The sequence below is a fragment of the Etheostoma spectabile genome, chromosome 2 (genome assembly GCF_008692095.1).
Source record: "Etheostoma spectabile isolate EspeVRDwgs_2016 chromosome 2, UIUC_Espe_1.0, whole genome shotgun sequence".
Classification (NCBI taxonomy): Eukaryota; Metazoa; Chordata; class Actinopteri; order Perciformes; family Percidae; genus Etheostoma; species Etheostoma spectabile.
The window spans coordinates 6,217,462-6,231,913 of record NC_045734.1 but is presented as its reverse complement, the minus strand read 5'-3'; the positions used below and the strand labels follow the sequence as shown (position 1 = coordinate 6,231,913).

General features: G+C 42.1%; 2 protein-coding genes across 7 annotated transcripts in view; one reads left to right on the top strand and one right to left on the bottom strand.

Moving 5' to 3' along the window:
- micall1a (MICAL-like 1a) overlaps nucleotides 1-10,819 on the top strand; it is a 19,550-nt gene extending 8,731 nt beyond the window's left edge. Inside the window, exons 3-18 of one of the 4 annotated variants that reach the window (XR_004335868.1) lie at nucleotides 281-422; nucleotides 673-773; nucleotides 3,013-3,161; nucleotides 3,673-4,277; nucleotides 4,372-4,432; nucleotides 4,650-5,083; nucleotides 5,617-6,002; nucleotides 6,094-6,228; nucleotides 6,468-6,594; nucleotides 6,889-6,979; nucleotides 7,416-7,489; nucleotides 7,769-7,883; nucleotides 7,965-8,011; nucleotides 8,180-8,332; nucleotides 8,366-8,763; nucleotides 10,580-10,819. Coding sequence is in view for 3 of the 4 variants with exons in the window: in XM_032541072.1 (XP_032396963.1) it covers nucleotides 281-422; nucleotides 673-773; nucleotides 3,013-3,161; nucleotides 3,673-4,277; nucleotides 4,372-4,432; nucleotides 4,650-5,083; nucleotides 5,617-6,002; nucleotides 6,094-6,228; nucleotides 6,468-6,594; nucleotides 6,889-6,979; nucleotides 7,416-7,489; nucleotides 7,769-7,883; nucleotides 7,965-8,011; nucleotides 8,180-8,310 (2,598 nt within the window). In the remaining variant the exon portion in view is untranslated. Of the gene's footprint in view, nucleotides 1-280; nucleotides 423-672; nucleotides 774-3,012; nucleotides 3,162-3,672; nucleotides 4,278-4,371; nucleotides 4,433-4,649; nucleotides 5,084-5,615; nucleotides 6,003-6,093; nucleotides 6,229-6,467; nucleotides 6,595-6,888; nucleotides 6,980-7,415; nucleotides 7,490-7,768; nucleotides 7,884-7,964; nucleotides 8,012-8,179; nucleotides 8,333-8,365; nucleotides 9,599-10,579 lie in introns of those variants that run through there. The other 3 variants (XM_032541086.1, XM_032541096.1, XM_032541072.1) reach the window with 3 other exon arrangements.
- c2h22orf23 (chromosome 2 C22orf23 homolog) lies at nucleotides 8,912-13,633 on the bottom strand. 3 transcript variants are annotated; one of them, XM_032541179.1, is made up of 8 exons: nucleotides 13,419-13,633; nucleotides 11,973-12,292; nucleotides 11,528-11,625; nucleotides 11,339-11,401; nucleotides 10,860-11,033; nucleotides 10,543-10,680; nucleotides 10,217-10,317; nucleotides 8,912-9,957 (listed from the first exon to the last, which is right to left on the bottom strand). In XM_032541179.1, exons 3-8 carry the CDS (start codon nucleotides 11,616-11,618, stop codon nucleotides 9,811-9,813), a joined length of 714 nt encoding a protein of 237 aa, XP_032397070.1. In that variant the 5' UTR covers nucleotides 11,619-11,625; nucleotides 11,973-12,292; nucleotides 13,419-13,633; the 3' UTR covers nucleotides 8,912-9,810. The 3 variants fall into 3 exon arrangements, with proteins under 3 accessions (XP_032397070.1, XP_032397050.1, XP_032397059.1); XM_032541159.1 differs by having other exon boundaries at nucleotides 12,131-12,292; XM_032541168.1 differs by lacking the exon at nucleotides 13,419-13,633 and having other exon boundaries at nucleotides 12,131-12,417.
- Nucleotides 13,634-14,452: the final 819 nt, after the last annotated feature.

Below are 14,452 nucleotides of genomic sequence, written 5' to 3'. Positions count from 1 at the left end.
ATTGGTCGTAGTGTTATCCAATTGTGTAGAGTGAGATTTTAAATTCGCGCTTGGTGCCGCCCCTCGAGATGGGCAACTTTCATTACTCAATGCCACACCCTTAATCTGTCGGATTTGGGTCTGGATTCCAGGCTACCATTTCGTTCTAATTGGCTGTAATTATTATTATTATTAATATAGTTATTATTTATTGCATGCATGCATGTAAACACACTTTTTACTGTTGATTAGCTTCCTATTGATTGACTTCCCTCTTTTTTCTGTCTTTGCTTCATTGTAGGCGTTTGAAGTGGCAGAGACACAGCTGGGGATTCCCGCCCTGTTGGACCCAGAAGACATGGTGTCCATGAAAGTGCCTGACCGGCTCAGCGTCATCACATACGTTTCCCAGTACTACAACTTCTTCAACAACAAATCTCAAGGTGGGTACAGTAAATGTAGTTGGGTTTCATTTCAAGCGGTGTGAACATGTATTACATATAATGGTTTGAGGTTAATGTAGTTCATATTGACCATGTGATGATTTTGATTCATGGAAAATCTGCATTTAATTTCTCATCCAATCCTAATTTCAGAGACAAAAAAAGTGTCCACCCTCTGCACATCTTAAGATAGAACAATTGTACAACTTGTTAGTTTTATATCATTAACTGATGACTTTCTTACCCGCAGCAAACCCCCCTTGCATGAAAAGGCTGAGTTCTGTTGGTCTGAATGAGCCAGCCCAGAAAAGACCCCCGACCCCTTTGGAACACAAAGTGGTTGTGTCTGAGGTAAGAACAAGACTTGGCACCAGTGTGCATGTGTTGATGATGATTTGTTTTGTTTTTTTACTCTACACATACACTACCGGTCCAAAGTTTGGGGTCACTTAGAAATTTCCATTGCACTCCATTATAGACAGAATACCAGCTGAGATCAGTTGCATTGTTTTTTTAACCAGGGCAGTAATCAGATTACATTATGTGCTGACATATTGCAAATAGGTTTGCCAGTGTTTTTCTAGTTAGTTTTTTAAAATGATATCAGATTAGTAAATAATGTGCCTTTGGATATGAATGAATGGTTGGTGATAATGGGTAATGTAGATACCCTACCGGTTCAAAGTTTGGGGTCACTTAAAAATTTCCATACCACTCCATATAGACAGAATACCAGCTGATCTGAGTGGGGGGGGGGGGGGGGGCTGATCTTTAATGCAATATCTACATTACCCATTATCACCAACCATTCATCCTCATCAAAGGCACATTATGTTTACTAATCTGATATCATTTTAAAAAACTAACTAGAAAAACACTGGCAAACCTATTTGCAATTATGTCAGCACATAATGTAATCTGATTACTGCCCTGGTTAAAAAAACAATGCAACTGATCTCAGCTGGTATTCTGTCTATAATGGAGTGCAATGGAAATTTCTAAGTGACGCCAAACTTTTGACCGGTAGTGTACATATTTACATATAATACCTTTTTCACAACTGGATTACTGAACTACATTATTTCTGCATGATACTCTACTGGAGCTACATGTTAACAATCTGTATTCTCTAAGTAATATATTGTTTATGGTGTCCTTTTTATGCCTGAATAATTTTTTTTTTAAATAGTATTTATTACACTAGTATTTAAGGGTATATCTGAAGCCTTGGATTATCTAAATATAATTCTGCATGTGGTATTTGGGGTATTTTATCAGATCTGGACAATACAAACCCCATCCTGCCATTGCAGTAAAACAATGTACAACCGCCACATAAGTGTTTTATAATACTACTTCCTTGTGTGGGCTTTGTGTTGCACAGCAGGGGAAAAGCTAAGCAACAGAGGTAGCGTAAGTCTATAAAGATAGCCTCTGTATCCTGTCTCTCTTTTCTTTCGCATGCCTTCAACTTCTTTCCTCCATCGCCATACTTCCATGTCCTGGTAAACCCCCCTCCCCCCTTCAGATGGAAATTCATTCCACTCCCTCCTCTTCCTGCTCTTCTTCCTCCTCACATCTGATCCCCCCTCCACTCTCTGGTCCTGAGCCTAGGCAGTAGGATGGGGGGTGGGGTGGGCTAGAAGGTGAAAGCAAAAACAGTTAGGTCAGTTTTTTTTAACAATCTCTGTATAAGAAATACTAATCGTTAGGGCTGGGTACCGAATTCAATACTTTTTTGGCACCAACCGAGTTGCCTCCTCAGAATCAAGTACTGAACAATACCTTGTCATTCAGTACCAAATTTCAGTACCTAAGGGGTAAATCTCATCGTCGTCAGTGAGCCAATAAGCATGCAGCATGCTTCCTCCAGTATCTAATATTGGTGGTGATTGGCTGTCTAATGTGACACGTTGTAGAGACCCGCAGAAAAAACTCTAGGTTACGCTAGGAGCTGAAAAAAAAAAAATAATGTTTGTGCCGTAATGTTGTAATTACTTTTTGTTCAAATGGATTTTATGAAATTGGGATCCAAAAAAGTATCGTTGAGGAACCAGTATCGTTGTCATGGTATTGGTATTGGTACCGGTATCTGAATCTTTTGAACGATACCCAGCCCTACTAATCATAGTACTATCCTAACACTGTGTGTGTGCCAAGGTCTGGAGTGCGCTGCTGCTAACCCCCTTTTTTACTTAACAAGAAAAAAATTAAAAAAATAACCCAATTGCCTAAAAAAACATTTATCAATCCTATATATGAATCATCCAAAATGTGACTCTCAGAGCCACTAACCCACTAACTTTTTTTTTATAAAGATATTATTACATTTTTATATTAATGATGATGAGCAAATGATGTTTTAAACTGAAAAAGAAATGCAGTAATGGACCACAGGAATCGAAGAGCACTAGATGTTACAGTAACCGAGTAGCTGTAGCTAGCTCAAGAAAATGAACAATCCACATCCTCTCATCCTGACTCCGTGTTTGATCTCCCCCTCCCCCATTACTTTCCATCTTCCCCCCCTTCCCCTGACGTGTCCTCACCGTCCCCTCCCTGCGAACAACGTCCCGGTTGCCTGCACTAGCCGAGCCATACCGCGCAGACAGGTGTAGAAGCGGTTGCAGAAGTCAAGCGCAGCACGCTCAGCAGCACCTGCGCTGCCTGCCAGAAACATGTCCACCTGGTGCAGAGGTTTCTGGTGGACGGCAAGCTCTACCACCGCAACTGCTTCAGGTGAACACTCTGTGTGTGTGTGTGTGTGTGTGTGTGTGTGTGTGTGTGTGTGTGGGTGGGTCGGTGTGGGTGTGTGTGTGTGTGTGTGTGTGTGTGTGTGTGTGTGTGTGTGTGTTTATACAAAATTCCTATTAGCCATGTGTGAGCACTGCTGTGAAGCCCTATTTCTATTCTAAATGTGATAATCCTTAAGATTCTAGTCCTGGCTGATTTGGTGGATACTGTATACTACTATACTACTATACAGAGATGTAATTAGAGATTGTTTGACTACTGCTGGAAAAATTAAAGCCATAAAGTGTCATACATTGGATTTGATTTAATTAACATCGTAAGGATTATAACTGCAGAAACGAATGCGTAAATGGTTAGATTTTTGTACATACCAAACAATGCCAGAGTACTGTGCGTATTATTTGAACAGACTTGTGCTCATGTTATTAATCTGTGTATCTCAGTCTTTATGCCCCATTCAAGATCTTTCTGACGTCCTGTGTCTTTGTTGTCTCAGGTGCGTAGAGTGTCACAGCACTTTGCTTCCTGGATCCTACAAATTAGGAAGCAACTCTGGGGCCTTGGTCTGTACACATCACCTTGCAAGGCACACTTTAGCCAATCGGAATGGACGGCTAGATCTTAGTGAGAGACCGGTGGCAGGTCAGTCTGCCAGGATTGGTCGCAGCACAAGTCCTCACACCTCGCCCTCTGAGAGGGACCGGACAAAGACTCCTTCTCCAGTAAGCCAAACAACTGATACGGCCATGCCTACCAATGACTCTGCCACAGACGCTGCTGTTACGACAAATGCAGCCGACTCTTTGGAGACAGCAAAAGAGATGGATGGAAGTGGAGAGACGGAGGTGATACCACGTTCTTCTTCTCCTCCCAACCCTTTTGACGAGAGCGACGAAGAGGTAGAAGAGGTGGAGAAAGAGGAAGAGACTAAAACACCAGCCAAACTAACAACCAACGGGGACCTTCCTTCTACACCGATCAGTCATCATGAAGGTGCTAGTCGGCCAGTACCGGCACCCCGCCGGGTCACTGAGTCCACCCCTCCTCCTCGTCCGGCCCCTCGGGTTCGGCTACCTCGTACGGCAGACAGCCTTCCAGTCGGTGCGTGCTCATTGCAGAGTACAGTATAAATGATTATAGATGAAATTAGGATCTGTTGATATGTTCATCCTCACGTTTTTTCTTGAAATCACAGGTGAATCCCAGAAGCCTCCAATTCCTCCCAAACCTCGAGAAAGATCCCAGTCTCCCGGAAGGTAGCCAAACCTCGCTTAAATGCCTCTATTTTTCTATCCGTTGCCACCATGTCATCGATCTTATATACATATCATCACAGTCCTTGTCTGTCTCAGTTCTGAATGGCATCTTGTTACAGCATGTATTTGTTTGCCCCTCCATGCCTCCATTTGGATGTATTTTGTTGTCTTCCCCTCTGTGACCCCTCCATCACTATCTGTGTATCTCACTGTCCAGCCTGTCCGGTGGCACCCATAAACCCAAAGACCCACCTTGGCTCGCCCTGGTCCAATCAGAAGCCAGGAAGAAGAAAGCCCCTCCCCCTCCCCCTGTCGGACTTGCAACCCCTCCCAATACAGGCTCTCTGTCCTCTCTCAAAGGGGAGGGCTCCAGACCCAGCACGCCCCCTCCACCCTCCAACCCATTCGAGGACGATGATGACGATGATGAAAGTGGCGAGGTAGAGGAAGAAGAGGGGAGCGCAGGAAGTGCCATTCCACCCACAGTTGTGGCTACTCACCCCTGGTACAGCATCACTCAGGCGACTGACGCGCCAGCAGCAGACACTCCCCCCAGTGGAGGAAGCTCGTCCCGCTCTGCCAGCCCCGGGAACGCCAAGAGCAAGAAACGGCCGGCACCTCGCGCTCCACAGCCACCCACGGGGCACCACGGTCAGTTTTTACTAACGTTCAACTGTGCTTTGTGATGTTTGCACCTAGCTGTTTGCTCTGTACAGGAATGAAATGCAAAGACAAGACTGTACATTCTACTCTAGTACCTTTACTGTCATCTCACCTCGCCAGTAGGTCTGTACTTAGACGTGGAAACATGCCGGTCTAATGCTACTCTTTAGGTGGTACGGTAGAAATGTGTCCGTTTGTGGACGAGAACATGTGTTTGCTCATGTTGTACAGTATATCGCTACACTGCTACAACATGTTACTGAAGAACAGTATTTGGACATGTATTGGAAAACAACTCTTTTAATGCAATATTTCAGCTTCATGGAAGGGTGTCTTCATGGGAAATTGGCACTTCAGCACAGTTACTGAAAGAGAGAGAGTGGGATGTTGTATATAGATGTTCATTGTTTTTTTGTTCTCCACCCCCATCCCCCTCCCCCCTCTTCTCCACATTTTAATCTGTCTCAACTACTTTGATTTCTGTTTCATTTCTGTTTTACTAAACCTTCTTTCCCCTTCAGTTTTCCCTCACTCTCAGCCCTCCTCTTGCTCTCCCTCTCCAGCTCTGAGCACAGAGAGTCTGTCCTCTGGCTCGGACCACAGCTCCTCCCACCCCCCTGCGGGTGGCAGTGCCAGCAGCGACCAGGAGCACGCCTTCACCAAAAGTGTGTCGGAGCCTTCAATCTGTTCACCGTGTGACTCTGCTTCCTCCTCCTCCTCCACCGAGCGCCTGCCTCATACTTCCCTAAGCCCCTACCCTTCTCCCATGCCGTCAAATGCCAGCTCAGCTCCGGCCACCCCACAGACCAGTCGCAGTTTTGGGAGCCAAGGGGCCGGAGCCACTCCACCACGACCCCCATCGACCCCCAGCCCATTGGCCTCAGAGGCCACCCAATCACACCATAAGGTAATAGGTCCATCTCCAAATAAAGCCAGAAAGCAATACCCCCTTCCCCTTTGTACATTATGTTCCAGCTGTATCTCTTTTCTCACTTTAGCGGATCTGTAAGGAGAACCCGTTCAACAGGAAAGCCTCCCCCTCCCCTGCTAAATCCAAAGCCAAACCACCAAAAGGCCCTCGTCCTGCCAGACCCCCGGCCCCCGGCCATGGCTTCCCTCTTATCAAACGCAAGGTAGAAAAATTCAAGAGAACATATAAGACCTCTTCAATGGCAACAGTCTGGTCCCCTGTTAACTTCCTGTCAGTTGATGTTGTTCACATACATTGCAACAGGAAATCAACTTGGGGCCATTTAGAATGTGGATGTTTACAGCTGTGAAATGGTCTGCATGCTTTCGCATAGACAAAGAAATTCTAGATTGGATGAAGACGTATACTCAAAAGGTTGCTGTGGTCCAAACATCCATCCAGGTGCAGTCAGACCAGTACATCCCAGTGGAGGACATCCACGGGGAGATGGGGCAGCTGGAGAAGCAGCTGGATGAACTGGAGCAGAGAGGAGTGGAGCTGGAGAAGAAGCTGAGAGACAACCCTAACGGTGACACGTCACTCTATTGTTAATGGACTTTCTCCAGTACGAGTTGAAGCCCAGTTAAATATCACAAAGATAGGTCTCCACATGCACTGCATAAACGTTAGGTTCACTATATTCCAAATTGAAAACTTTACTAAAGCATACATAGCTCACAAAAGTATTTTTTAAAGGATTATGAAAAGACAACTGAAAATGGGGGAGTAAAAAGGCAAGAGTCCTAGATTTTATCTGAAAGATCAACGCACAATAACCAGAACATAACAATCATATCTCTGTGTTCCTCTTTTGTGTTTTCAGATGAGGATGAGGAGCACCTGTTGGTGGACTGGTTCACTCTCATCCATGAGAAACACCTTTTGGTACGACGAGAAGCTGAGCTGGTCTACACGTAAGTATCAGACTGCAGCAAGGGGCGTCATTTGCTCCTTCGCATCTCTGAGAGTTGGGTAATTGTTGTTCTGAGGAGTACAGCTGTAACAATTCAAAATGTTATAATTCAAACTTTTGTAAATGACTGTCATGTGACCAAGATAATGTAATAACACAGGTACACAGCCTTTATTACCGTAAAACATTTTTTCTAACTTTACCCCCAGTCCTTTTTAATAATAATATATAGTCTGACCAATAATCACTAAAATCAAAACAAACAAATCAATCATGGCTAGTTTCAGGAAGGAGGAGATGTTGTCTCTGTTGCAGCCTTTTTTTAAATGTAGGCTCATATTTTAACATGACGACTTAACAAAAAGAAGTGTAAAAGTCCAGTAGTAAATAGAAGCTTACCGGTGTGTAACGTACTGTGTAAATGTTGCTCACTGCAGAGCGAAGCAGCAGAACCTGGAAGAGAGGCAAGCTGACGTGGAGTATGAGCTGAGGTGTCTTCTCAACAAACCAGGTGTGTTTGCACCAAGAGAACTTCAGTCAGATCCTTTGCCTGTATTTGTGGAAGCAATGGCTGACTCATGTTACAAAGAAAATACATTGAGACATTTTTTTTCTCAAATAAATCAATGCAGTGTGTACAGGAATTTACTTTTTTCCCTTTGGGAATCATATTCTATAATATATATATTTTTTTCTATTAAGGAGCTAAACTCTGGTTAGTAGAATTAAAACACTGAATACACTCCTCAGACATGCAGCACACTCATTTATTTTCTCTTCTTTTCCTCAGAGAAAGACTGGACAGAGGAGGACAAGAGTCGGGAGCAGGAGCTAATGGCTGAGCTGGTGACCATCATTGAACAGCGCAACCAAATTGTCAACAACATGGACCAGGACAGGCAGAGGTAATCGGACTAGCTGTTAACTGTGGATCTCTGCAGTGATACTCTGCAACTACTAGCACTCTAACAGTCCTTCTGTCACAGGGAAGAAGAGGAGGATAAACTTGTGGAGGCCATGCTGAAGAAAAAAGGTAGGATGAAGAGTAAGCCTCATTGGTAGCAGGTTAAAGATTCTGGAGATGAGGGAATTCATTAAACATACAATGTAAAGGCAGCATGTCACTCTTTCTTTTCCCATACTTTCAGGACCAATGTGCATCTTAACATGATTTTCGGTCTTTTTTTCCCCGTCTCATCAGACTTCCATAAGGATCCGGACGTTGACCAGCAGAAGAAAAAAGGGGCAAAGTTTAAACCCATTAAGGTGCTCAAGCGGCTGAGCCATAAAGGAGAACCAGGCAAGAGCCCCCGCAAGGAGAAAACCCCATAGAACTCCACAAGGATATGAGACGGTTTGGACAAGAATTTAAAGAGGATAAAATGAGGTTTCCTACATAACTGTGTCATTAATGACTTGGAAGTGCAACCAAGGATCCATTCCCTGCTCACATCTTACTTGATGCTTCTCCAAAAACAAGTCTCTTCACTGACTATTTTTTAGTTGCCTTTGTGTGTTTTAAAGAGACAGGATAACAACTCAACTGCTTTAAGAGCTGATGTGAACTGTACACTGCACTGATTAGTTGTATGTGGCTTCACTATCCTTGCAGTGCCCAGCATGTCTGCCCTGTAGGCCTTTTATCAAGGTTCAGCAAAGGTGTGACGCTCCAGTTTAATTTGAATGAAGTCAGTTGGATGCACGTTAATCCCTAATATCTAATACGTTTTTAAATCTGTTCCTGACTTACACTCGTTGAGTCTCTTCTGCTCCTCAATTCCAAAGGTGAGTAGCAAAATATCTGAGAAGGTTTCATGTCAAGTCGGGTTTGAGCTTGTGGTACGAGTGGGAGTAAAACTTTTTTTTTTCAAAGATCTCTGCTTTAAATCTTGCAACGCTCCATTGACAATGGATACCTACGTTTTTCTAGCTGCTATGTGATGATCGTCTGTGGTTTCCTTGTTTTTAGTTTCATCTTGGACAGTTTTGCGATGGAGTCATTTATGTAAATGCATATCATCAAAGACATGGATAAACGTAGATACAGTATTAGTGTGTGTGTGTGTGCGCGTGCGACTGGAAACAAAGTGGGAGACTTAAAATCAGATTGATTTAAAAAAAATGTGAGGTCTACAGGAGAGACTTGTGGAAACCAATCAACTGCAGATGTCAGAAAGTTTATTGATATGAAAGGTCACACGTTATAATGAATATTAGAAAAGGCAAATATACAGTTTTTTGACAAATGTAGCACTAGCTTATAACTTTTAACAGTTGGGTAAAACCTCAATATGCAATCATTAATTTATATTTTACTATGCCTTTCTGTATGTTTCCATTTTTGCCTTAAAAGTGGATAGGAAAATAATGTGTTAATGTTTGTACGAGTGCCATTTATTTAATTACATGTGTGGATGAGCGTCATTTAAGCTTATGTAAATGTCAGTATGTTTACTCGTTCCTGTTCCAGCAGTTAGATTGTCTATTTGTCCTCCATTTGAAATGTTAATCTCTGTTTCTTCTATGTGCTAGTCTTCCTGTCCAGCTGGAACAAAGGGCTTGTGTAGCACCACATGTGTCAGTTATACATTGTCCTAAAACAGCAGCAGGATTATAAGAAGAACACTGACACTGGAAGACAGAGGAAATAAAATAACTCAATGCAAGTAGTTGATGTTTCTTGTAAGTTTAATGCTTTCACTGCTGCGCAGTGGGTCAGCTGAAACCTCTTTGCAAACATTACCACAAAATTCATTATGTCACGCTGAACTCGACCCATTCATAATCTGAATTTGAAGTTGTATTGCTTGCACCTGATTTTTAAGTGCTCAGTCAGTGGCAGTGAGTCTTCTCTCCTCTGGCCTCTTTCAAATCTATTGTTTCGGTCATCTGTTCTGCAGTCTCCCCTTTCCTCTCAGATGTCATTTCGTGCTTGTTGGGACTGCGGGCCTTGTCCAACACCTGCAGTTGTCGAATCCTCTGTTATTGGAGTCGTGAAACAACACAGGTTTAGGGCAATTGCAGTTTCAGGGAATAAAAAATAATATTTTTTTGCTGTCTTATGCCTGAATACAGACTGGCAGTAATGCTATTTTAAGGATCTATTTACATTGCTATTGCTCTGTGTCAGTATTGAATTATATTGTTTACAAGAACATCACACTAAACAATAAATCAGTGAAGTTAAAACAGCAGATGTTTTTTAAATCCAGGACAGCATAATGCAGTCCCTGTTTACCTGGGATATCTCAGTGGTGATGATGTTGATGTACTGCTTCTCCAAACCCAGAGAGGTCATATCTGCCAGAAACTGTCTTCTCTCCTCTATCTCATCCAAAACTACAAAAGAAACAAACAACTTAATATTAGACTCAGGCTATTTAAGGGCCACTGGATATATTTAGTCACAGAACAGAACTTAGTTCAGGTTGAAATTAATCAAAATAGACGCTCATGACTGCATCGACTTAATTCACATATGGTTAGATTCTGTTCAGGTTGTAATGAGAACAATTCCTCTCTGTAACTCTTCTACATCATCTGTTTCTGTGCACACAGCCCTACCTTCCTGATACTCGTCTTTCTGCTCTGCCGCTTCTAGGTTCCGACATGCACCAACATTTTGGAAAGCTGCAACTGTTGGCTCTTCTTTTCCCGTTGCCAATATATTTTGAAGCCTCCTCTTCTCTTTCTCTGAGTCCCCTAGGGTAAAAAAGAGAAATCATGAGTAATGGTTTTCAGGATGCAGAAAATATAGACAAAAAATAAAGTCACCCAAATTTTAGTGAGTAACGAACAACAGCAATTGTTTGCAATATAGGCCTGTCAAAACACATGAATGCAGAATCAATAACGGCGTCAACTTAACCCCAACAACATACTTATAGGACCAGGATGGAACTTTTCTCTGACGTAGCTGTTCCCAGAGCGACAAGATTCAGCGCTGCGTCTCCGAGGAATCCCTGGCAGACGTTTCTGGACAGATTTACTGGTTTTAGGCTGAGGGGCAGGAGCTGATGATGTGGACTCAGAGGTCAGTGGTAAAGCAGCTCCATCTGGGGGGGAAAGTTAAGGTTTTAATATGCGTTGGTTTTATTGCTTCATCTGTTTTTAATATGCTAAATGTGCTGGTTTTACTGTAAAGTGTCTGCGCTATATAAATAAAATGTATTACAAAATGTAATGCACTAATGCTTATTAAGCATTATCATATTCATACTATCTGAGTCATGATTTTGATATAATTTGGATTTGTTTTACAATATGTCATGAACTGAGTTTTGCAATAACATAAAACAATTATACTTATTTGATGTCTGGTTAGTACTATTGCACACGTTATCAAAGGTTTCCTACTTACTCTTGAGGCATTCGTTGATCTGCTTTCTCTGGAGGTTAGTGAGTTTTGATTCCTGCATCATTACTGAGCACCAGGAGAGAGAATGATTACAAGTTCAAAGCACATGCCTACACAATGATAAGTGAACTGCACACACACTTGTCACACCTAAACCTCCACTCTAGAATGTCAACAAGTGCACCGTCTCACATCTCAGCAGATCCTGGGTCTTCTTGCTGTACTGGGTGGCTCTGGGGTTGTTCCACAGTCCTCTGCCATCTCTACTCTGTGAGGTCTCCATCTGCAATCTTAAAGACATGATCAGCCATCTCTGGGGCTACTTCGGGTTATCTCTGTACGTTGAAAGCTACAGCTTAGATTTAATTTGTGAACTAGAACGCATCACTAAACAGGGAGACAGGCTGTGTGGATGCCATGACAAACGCCGGAGCTGCTCCATAGGCATTGGATGACAACTCCAAGGGCGGTCGACAGCAGTTATATTGGCTTAAATGGACATGGAGGTATTTTCTGAGTCACAGCTGGATGACATATAAATAACACGATATGGATGTAATATTATGTCAAATAATAATAATTCCAATCTGAACAAACCATACAGTCTATGGTTAAACCGTGGATGTATTATATTTACCTTTTTTAAACCAAAATCTGAAATAGCACAATGTAGCTAACGTTAGCTGCTAGTTGGCTAACATTAACTTTCAGAAACAGAAGGGTAAGAAGTTGACTCTACATGAAAGAAACGTGAAAACAAAGGATATGACTTCAGAAAGACTGGAAAGAACTTACTCAAACACCTTTACTTTAGTCCTTTGTAAACCTAGCTAGCTAGTTAGCTAGCTACTTCTAAAGCTCGAGACAGCCGTGTTGGTCCGTTGCTATAGCAACCAAGTAGCTTCAAGCTGCTACTGGAATTGTGTACGTTTTTATAGTTTGATTTTTCACTTGAACCTAGGGTGACCACCCGTCCCGCGTAGCGCGTGCGCGCACAGCGTTTGAAGCCCAATTCACGCGTCCCGCAAATTGAGACCGTGTCACGCATAATCAATGCTTGCTCAAAAAAAAAAGTTGGTCGCTCTATATCTTGGAGCCCGAGGCAGCCAAACGAACATTAGGCTCGTTGGACATGAACTGCGCCTGTAAAGTAGACGAGAGCAGGCGGCAGCAGCGGGGGGTGGTTGGGGGGCGACACTAAAAGCTGGGGTAAAGTCAGGCAGTTTCCAGCCGATTCCAGAACAGGAAGTGACTTTAACACTGTGGTGCGATTCCGTTAATAAAATAATCAGACCCCATATCACGCTGGAACAGTCTCTAGTTTAATTGTAGCTCTCAAAGTGCTCTACATGCGATCTGTGATCTGATTTTAATTAACAACACACTGGAGATGATCTGTGATCTGAACGGATTTAGTCTCTCTGACTTCTAAACGTCACTATCAGCCAGAATGTACAGAATATGTCTTTAAATCAGACAAATAGTTAAAATCCTCCGATTCGTTGTCATGACAGCGCAGGCACGTGCATACCAGACACTGGGAAGGGACTTTAGGAACGCGCTTTCCAATTCAAAAATGGAGAAAGAGCCGAGTGAGCAGTCTGAGACCCCCACCATCAGTTAGAAAGAGAAGGTGGTACAAGGAAGACTGGGAGACTCTTTAGTTTAAACTGTCTGTGGTGTGAGCAACTACAATTCCTGTTGCCTATAATTTTATATTATAATGTTTTTAAAGTGAATAAATTGTAATGAAAATAAAATTAAATAGCTAAAGAAATCGTAAGTGGAAGTGCATCTGTCAATTATATTAAATTGTATGAGATTTCAAAATATTAATCTTTATTTAGAAAAAAATACACATTGGTTTATTCATGAGCTTACATCAGCAGTTACACATGTCAGGGGCATAGGGCATTATCAATATACTATGCAAGGTGCTAGAAATGGGTAAACCAGTATAGTGAGCCTGCCCGTGGGGGGGGGGGGGGGGCACCGTTCGCCAGGCAGTGTCCCACATTGTCCCTCAGAAACATACCACTTGTCCCCCCTTGGGCTTATTAGCAGGTGGTCACCCTACTTGAACCACAAAACGAAATAACGAGAAAAACACCTTTTTTCGTTTGTAGTTACAAACTAAAAACAAATAAACGGTAAAAAAAAAGAGCCGTTCTCCCGTTTTGTTTTCTGAATTCAAAAAAACGACTAAACCAAATTCAAATAACGTCTATTTTTGTTTTTTTGAAATTCCTATTTTTATTTCTCCGTTTAAAGATCCACAATAAAAGAAAGAAAGATGGGCCTAAGTGACCCGGAAGTAATAGTAGATATAGCTTATAAAAATAACTGTGCTTTCACAAATCCCGTTTCTTAGCCCTGCTGCTTAACCAAATTGAGCTCTTTCTCCTCATAATGTTTGATTGGCTGATTTACATGTGTGCTATTATACTGCGTGAACTGTTTTAGGAGTTGACTGTGACATTCACAAATTTAAAAACATGTCTCAAATAAAGGCCAGTGTGTGTGTGTTTGTGTGTGTGTGTGTGTGTGGGGGGGGGTTCACAAGCAAGTGAACATAATTTAAATATTTTAATAAAATAAATTGATTCATTTATTATTTGCATAAAATAACAGATTAACAACAAAGGGAGCTTCCAACTAAACTTAACTATTCTGCAAGTGATCATAATAGAAAAGAAATTCAACAATTTAATAATTTATTATTTGCCTAAAATAACATCAACACGATGGTCAGCAACAGAGGAACATAACTCAATTTAACAGGCCCCCCAACAACAACAACCCTCCTACAATAAAAACGATCCCCTAACTTCTTATGGTGTCCTTCAAAACCGTAACAACCTCCCCCCTCCCTGTAAATGAAATTTTTTTTAAGGAAAACTATCATCTCTGCATTTTGGGCAGTACAGCGAGTTGGTTGACCTGGCACCCAACGAGGCAATAATTGCTTCTACAGTATATTAATGTATATTGTCTGCTATGTAGCAGAAGGGAGTTACAAACTCAATTTATACTTTATACTATATAACCTGTGATATTGTGACAAAATAAATCTACCCACCTGCCTTAAAGAAGAATAAACTGAATGTTTTGGAAAGG

What these genes read in the sequence shown, in the direction of transcription:
- c2h22orf23 (XM_032541179.1), bottom strand. Translation starts at nt 11,618, where the DNA reads ATGGAGACCTCACAGAGTAGAGATGGCAGAGGACTGTGGAACAACCCC. An exon ending in GATCAACGAATGCCTCAAGA is followed by an intron (nt 11,034 to 11,338) that starts GTAAGTAGGAAA and finishes TTTCCCCCCCAG; the next exon opens with ATGGAGCTGCTTTACCACTG. An exon ending in GTTCCATCCTGGTCCTATAA is followed by an intron (nt 10,681 to 10,859) that starts GTATGTTGTTGG and finishes TTTTTACCCTAG; the next exon opens with GGGACTCAGAGAAAGAGAAG.